General features: G+C 39.8%; 1 protein-coding gene across 3 annotated transcripts in view; it reads right to left on the reverse strand.

Moving 5' to 3' along the window:
- The window catches only part of TASP1 (taspase 1), a 217,456-nt gene that overhangs the window by 188,540 nt on the left and 21,059 nt on the right, over positions 1-7,857 (reverse strand). For 2 of the 3 annotated variants that reach the window (XM_019516244.1, XM_019516243.1), the window contains exons 4-5: positions 2,121-2,241; positions 454-538 (exon numbers count right to left, since the gene is read on the reverse strand). In XM_019516244.1, the coding sequence (XP_019371789.1) occupies positions 454-538; positions 2,121-2,241 (206 nt within the window). Of the gene's footprint in view, positions 1-453; positions 539-2,120; positions 2,242-4,718; positions 4,808-7,857 lie in introns of those variants that run through there. The other variant, XM_019516245.1, reaches the window with a different exon arrangement.

The following is a 7,857-nucleotide window of genomic DNA, read 5'->3' on the forward strand; positions in this document are numbered from 1 at the left end:
GGGGGGGGGGGGGGGGGGGAGTCAGCAAGTATTGTCACCTAAACATTTATCTAAAAGCTGGAAAATGAAGCCACCACATAAAGAAGAGCATGGGGTCTTTTTCTTTAAAAAAAAGTTTTTAACTTCAAAAAATGTATGCACTTTTAAAAATTAAAAAAAAGGAAGGAATAAAAAATTCGTAATAGCACAAGTATCTATGGAAACATCCACAAAAGAAATTAATGCTAAACATCATATCGCCATCCATCCACAATATCTCATTCTATTCACAGCTGCACAAAGTGCTCAAGATGTTCCAAGATCAGAGAACAAAGCAAATCTTCCTTTCACAGACATGCTATTGCTGATTTGTAACAAACAGCATCAGCCTTCCTTGGATAAGAATAACCTTCAAATATTGCATGCATTAAAGACCAAAGGCTAAAATAAAGCAAAGCAGAATAAAGCAATTACCAAGGTGGAATTCTGCCAGCAGAGAGTTTTCCCTTCTGCCCTTCACACAACAACCTATTTGCAACTGAAACTGGATTCTTGATTCCTGAAAAAGAAAATTAGCAGAAAATAAGAATGAAAAAAAAAAAAAAAAGTTGGGGGGCAGTATCTAGAACTGAAGAATTTATTTTGGCAAATCAGTACCAGGAATTCAGTTCTACTTAGTTTTCATAACTTGGCTAATTCATAAAACTATGTCTCGCAGTATCAATGATTTTAACTTAATGATAAAATTCATAAAGAAAAAAAAAAGTATAGCTACAAGACTGGCAGCACTGTTAAAAGGTAGCACTTCTTTTTTGGTTTTCTTTAAAAAGAAGTGCTAATGTAACATACTTAACATTAGCAGAGACTCCCCTGTTACACAAGTTCAAAGCAAGCAACCAAAAAAAGATGATATTCTTTTCTTGATGCTGCAGCAATCAACCTAAAAATAGATGCAAGGGAAGTTGAATACTACAGGCAAGAACCGTTCCCTATTTTCAATCGGATGTATTTTTTTTATTCAATTTCTGGCAAGAACTCTAGGAGAAGAAAGCTCAGAAGATTTTTTGCAGTCCTTCATTGACTATTCATGCTTACACATTTATTTACTTTGAAAGACTGAAAAATCCATCTGTCATTTAGATGTTGTAAAAGTGTGCATGTCAGGAGGATGTTTCTTACCAATGCTTTTGTATTTGGTACCTGAACAACATGACAGTATTCTTTTAACAGCATTCTATGCTAATATTTAAAACAAATACTAAAAGTATAAGCTAAAGTATAAGAAACAGTCAGTTTAAAACTATTCAAGGAGGTGAAAGGAGCACTTTTAGAAGTAATTGTTTTATAAGACATGAATTTGAAAGCAAATCCCATTTAGAAACTCATTAAATCTTATGCACTAATAATTACAGCCCAAGAAAATAAAGCAAACCAAACCAAACTGCCTTAGCCATGTGCAAAAAGTGACAGATTTCTGAACAAACAGCAGCAAAAAACTCCGTTATATTCAAGACAGCTTCTTTCCCAAATAAAATAACTAGCTGTTGGAGATGCTCTACAATTTTTTTTAAAGAAGCATGTAACATTTGGTTTTGTCCATCTCATTGCAGATAGCTTCTCTATTTTTTTTTATGCATGTTATTCCGATATAAAGATATAGCACTCTATAGCAAAGCCACCATCTAAACCAAGAAGCATTTCATGTAAGCAACCCTAACTCTACAGGCACACTTCAGAACAGTGGAGGACAACCTTTTTCATAGGTGTGCCACAAATTAGTGCCAAACCCTCCCCAAGCACCATTCCCATCACTTGCTTTGCTTTCCACTCCCTGACTGAACTGTTCCTCTAACTCGTTTGTTTGCTGTACATGTGCCACAGGTTGGCCACCACTACTTTTAGAGGATCGGAGCCAGTGTCATGTCAAAATTCATTCATGCAGACTATTACAAGAAAGAATATTAAAACAAAGTACACAGCTCTGGGGCCATTCTCCGCCCATTAATTTTAACAGCAGAAGAACTAAACCCAACTCCAAGACCAGCCTTAGGACTTCACAGTCCCCTCACCCTGCCTCAACGGTAAAATGTTAAAAGTTTACATCTAAAATATTTATATTTTATAATGCCACAGCAACGTACCACTCAATGCTCCAACTGCTCCAAAATTGAGTGATTTTCCATCCATTATGCTGGCATCACATTCTATCTCCCCCAAAAGATTTAGGTTAGACCCCATTCCTGCATTTGTAAAGGGAGAATCCTAAAACACAAGAAAAGAACACAGTTAGACAGTGACTGCAGCCATTATCGACTTATCAGAAGCTCACAACAACTATGAACCTAAACATACTAAGCTTCCTTCTCCAAGAAACTGAAATGCTGTAGAAAGGGATGAAAAGTTGTACAGGCAGTCATCTTGCAATATTACAACACATACTTAACACCACCAATCATAATTAAGGACCAACTTAATTCATGGTTTTGCAGATTTTATGGAAACCACGAAATCCAGGATTGTCTGCAAAATCCACAAAAATCAAAACCTTAATGAAAATAAAATGCTGCCTCCCCAGCAGGATGGCACCAGCTGGCAGTGCAGATGACAGGCGACAGACAGGATCATAGATGCCCCTTCATCCCGCCTCCCCCCTAAGGCGTCTTCACCAATTAGGACCAAGGGGTGGGGCTGCCACAAAATCAACTCTGCATGCTGCAAGTGGGCTACAAAAAACCCTTTGTCTCACCACAGTTTAAGTAGGTCTCTAATCATAATGTGTACTATCTAAAACATACTACACTATAAGGATCAATCTGGCTACAAAGAAACCCAGGAGGATCTCCTCTCATTACAGCCTTGAGTTTTGGCACAACAAAATCTTCCCCAAGAAAGGGTTCCCAAATCTTTCTACCAAATAATTCTGGTATATAAATCCACTGTAAAAGGCCACATATCAAGCCTTTGCTAGTAGAAATTGAAGGTAAAGTGATAGCTAATACAATTTGCATTAATTTTTCCTTAAAATTAAAAGTAAGATTTGCATTTTGTCTACACAATGCTTACACAGTGCTCAAAGAAAAAAAACCACAGAGGAAGCAGTGCCACTTACAAGGCACATAGTAAAAGTTCCACCAACTTAAGAACAGTTATTTCTATGAGTTGGTAATGTCTTCAGGACAGACTATAACAGTAAAGAAGTATAATTTCTTACAGACATGAGGGAAAAACAAAAAACAACACACACACATAAAAAAACCAACAAAAAAGCAGTGCTTTACTTTCAACTTGGTGTGCCCCTGCATCAAGCACCGCACATGCCCAAAAATTCAGATTCAATCAGCTATTGAATTAATGCTCCAAAAAGCCTTGCTCAACAGCTCAGTCTATACAGATGCTAGGGAGCTGAGTCAAACTAACGTACTTCCTCTTCCGGTAAAGCACTGTTTTGCTTTGTTTTTCCATATCTGTCATCAGCCTTTATGCTTTATCTGGTATGTTTTCATAGCAAAAGTATAAACTAGTAATGCATTAGCTTAATATCCCCATAGCACTTCTGTACTCATGGTTCCCAACTAAGTAAAGTCACATATCTTAGATTTAAAGGCCACACAGTCAGTCTACCAGCACTAATAGTTTCTTCATACACAGCACTGTAAAGAACTGGAGAGTTCAGAAGAGTAGTTTATGTTAAACTTGAGCAGGCAGACACCTGGAAGAAGTGTCAGAATCAACTGTAAAACCTAACAGAGAAAAGTAAGGTTAGGAAGCAGAGACTACAGACACTTGTCCTTTAGATTAAATACTGCATGCCTTCTCCCGTACGTTTTGTACCTTCATTTCTATTGGTGAAGAGCCACCAATAAGGATGTTATACAAGAAAGTGCTCATCTGAATTTTACTACCAAACAAATCGGTACTGAAAAAATATCAAATGGAATTAGGAACGCAAAATGGAATTTAAGTTTTGTTTCAGGTCCTTAAGGAAAACTGAAGATGAGTATATACTAACCTTCACCCTAAAAGAACAATCCTAAAGACATATTTTAAATATTACTGGTCTAGACTACAGAAAATAGCCATCTTGACCAAAGAATGGGAGACATCCACTAGGTAAGGACTGCACAATTATTTGGGCCAGAGGGCCATATAGGGAGTTCTGATTAGTTACCATGGGCCGGGTCAATGCCCTTCCCCCACACCCCTGCCAGTAACAATTCACTAAAACTCCCTCTGGGATCAAGACAGCTGGGAGAGGCTGATCCACTCCCTGCACACCCTGCCCTGGTGCGGGGTGGGGAGTGTGTATATGGGGGGGGGAGGGTGTGATGGGGGGCTGCCCGAGTGCTAGGTCCCAGGATCCAATCAGAGGGGAAAGGAGGGAGGAGGAGGTCGGGGGCATGTGCAGCAGAGGTGGTGCAGCCCACAACTCCTCCAATGGCACTCCGTATGGGACCAAGTCCTGCCCAAGGCAGCCTAAGTTGTATTCCCTCCATGCCCACCAACCTGGCCCCAGCCCCTGCTAACACACAGCTTCTGGCAGGGCTGTTCCCACTGCTGTTCTGGTCTGCTCCCTCCAGTGGAAGCTGCCTGGTTGAAACTTCCCCCCACCCACCTGCCCGGAGCAGCACAGCAAGGGCAAAAGCAGGAGGAGGAACCACCGCTGGAGGTGTGCAAACATGATTCACAAGATAAATCCAAAGATTTCAAATAGGAATCGGCAGGGTCAAAAACATTTGTACCTGCTGTGGTCCAAGTTCTTTGCAGTAGAATTGCTCAATTTTTATTTTATTTTTTTTGACTACAGAAAAAATAGAGTACGACAAGCTGGCATTTTACAAGAGGCGTCCTGGGGCTAACGATGATGGCTTGAGTCTTAACAAGGTTGAGAACTACTGAGCTGACGTATAAAAGAAAAATTTCAACCCTTGCTAGAAGGCAAGGTTTTGAGCCATCTCCAAATGTACATGTAAGCATTTGTGTGAGTTTTGTGCCCACCTCAAGACATGAGAATACAAACAAACAACTGGAAAGCAACTATAAATACAAAGGTATTAATACACTGGTATTTTTTAGTTAACTTCTAAATGATCAGTAGTGAGAAATTCAAAGCCTCTCATCACTGCCACTGGTTTAGCTTGTGGAGGATGCGAAGTCCAGGTGTCCTCAGACAGAAGGCCAGGTGAAGTTGCACCTTACAGACTAACTAAAGTGGAGACGCATAACCTTTTATAAGCAACAGCTTGCTTCATCAAATGCTATGAAAAGAAATTAGGAAAAAAAAAGGTTTCTGCAGTAAACTGTGAAGACCTCACTGAGGAATCCTTTATTAAAAAAGGCTCAGGATACACCCTCTAACAGACCCCTTTTTAATACTTTTCTGTATTCCCTGCCTCTCTCAGCTGGAACATGGAGGAAATACATGAGCCCATATAATAAAAACGGGAAACTGCCCCCACGTATACAGAATGCAGTAAGTCAAATCAACCCTGCAAACACAGGCTGTGTGTTGGAGCAAAGGGGTAAAGCATGGAACATTTGACTAAGAGAAAAACATTTGCTGGCTCAGCTCAGTGAACAGTGTTCAAGAGGGGTGGGAAGAAGTGAGGTCACCTTCTTAAAAAACATGAGAAAAAAGAAAAGCAAGGAGCAGCACCGGGGCTTTAGCCAACTTTTACAAATCTCCCAGCCTCAAATGCTATGGAAAAAAAAAAATAGTCCCAGGCGTACAAGTAGGGAGTAAATGCAGTTGTGCCAAAAGACTATTAAAAAGTGCTGAGGTCACTAGAAAATAAATAAGTGCCATAGAACGCTGTCTAACATCTCTCCCAACTAGACAGTTGGCCCAATACAAGGTATCACCAAAAGAATCCTTGCTTCTCATTTCCTGGACAGTCACAGCTACAATAATCTGACCCAGCATAGAGGATATCAAAATTTGCTATCTACAATGGAAAATCCTCAACATGAAGCTGAGGAATGACACAGTATTTAATATCTCTTCCACCAACACAGTTGGTCCAATAAGAGATACCACAAAAACCTTGCTTCTCACAGTGCTGAAGCATCTTTGTTCTAAAAGCTGTCCAACTCTCTTTAACCAAGGAGGATCAGACAATTGAGGGACCTGAAGACTTAGGCTTCACCTCTGCTGTTTGTTCCAAAGGTATAAAACCTAACAGTATCAACCACAGAGGAACTCTCAAGTCAGGGCAGTGGTGCTCTTGTGATTTACTACAGCTTTTGGCTAAAGTAAGATGGTGCCTTAAGTCATCTTCAGGACAAACAGAACAAAGTAACATAACAGTAGTTCTAGGCATATGGTCCTTACCTCCTGGCAACTGTATCTGCCTCTGTGGGAAAGACATAAAAAAACCCTCTGGTACCAGATCCCTAGATTTCTTCTCCTGTCTTGTGTTTAAGGACAACTGAGAGTGTCATTGATACCAACTGGTCCTTTCAATAAGGAAGTTCTTGATGTTTTCTGCAATTGGTCCAATGAAGATCCAAGCACTAAAGGATGCATGGTTTGACGATGTGACCAATTCTGAAGATCTAAGCAGCAGGGAGAAGGTGCATAAGCTCATTCCAACAGAACAAAGCTCTTAAAAGGTTAATGTTTGTCACCTGAGCCAACATAGCAGTAAGTGCCTATTTGGTAGCATACTCCATCAGAACCAGAGAAGATCCTAGCAACAAAGTGGGGTGAACTTCACCAGAAAAAGCCAGTCTTGATACCACTAAAAAAAACTTTCAACAGAAGTGCTCAAACCCAAGCCACTGATCATGGTGCCTACCAAGTTTCAGTGAGTACTATAATCATGGATAGAACAGAAAGTGGAAATGCTCCTCTACTTCTGGCGTATGCAAGTGCATGAAATGCACTACTTGTATCCACCCTTTTTTATCTGGTTCTTTGGAGGCCAAATCAGGCACAACCAACATTTTGGGAATTGGATTCCATATAAAATGGCTGTGCAGTAACTAACTATAATACATTTTAAGGAAATACTTCCAGGCATGCAAAGACATTCTTAGCACTCACTAAAATAAATGAACCAGACCCATCAGGACAAATGAGCCTTTCATAAGGTCATCTGCAAACACTTGGTGCCACAGAAAGACCAATTTTAGCACAGTAGTGCCTGAGATGACAAAAGTATCAACCTCACAGAAAGCATGGGGAATTACAGAGGCAACCTCAAAGAATACACCTTTAAATTTTGCTTGAAATCAGAGATCCTCCTCTACATTCCTAAGCTGCCTCAACTGATCAGTGCAGAAGTGAGCTTGGCAGGGCAGAGGCAGGCCCTATCAGCAACAGGAAGTGGGAAATGTGAGGAAAGCAGAGATGGTCCAAAGCATTTCAGTCAGAGGCTTTCAACCACATAAAGATTCCTGGTATTTACACTTCCAGTGAATGCTTCTAACTTTTGATTCTTTTAGCTACTGAAATAATGTGAAATTTTAAGATCCAAAAATAAAGAGTTAAATTTAAAAATAGTCAACAAAAGTTTTAGCTCATCATGTAATTGCTCCTAAACTACTGAAGCCATCATTCTCATTTTTGAACTCCCTCTCTAATTCAAGATATATTTACAGATGTAGATGTATTTACAGATGTTTTGGCAGTTTCACGGGCACACTGAAGTTCCTAACTATGGTCAAAGCTGAAATGGCTCTATAAAGTTACTCAGCTTTAACAATCTGGAATTTCACCTAGCCAAATAGTAACAATGCTCTACTTTCAACATATGGTGATACTTTCAGCTATCTTAGAGCAAGTTTTAGCCAAGCATTATTTGCACACATTTGCAGCTGTTAAATGTGATTCAAGGGGCATGCGTCTAACCCCACATCTTTTAACACAAATCTCATAAA

Source organism: Gavialis gangeticus, unplaced genomic scaffold (assembly GCF_001723915.1).
Source record: "Gavialis gangeticus isolate Ggan-Ray unplaced genomic scaffold, GavGan_comp1, whole genome shotgun sequence".
Classification (NCBI taxonomy): Eukaryota; Metazoa; Chordata; order Crocodylia; family Gavialidae; genus Gavialis; species Gavialis gangeticus.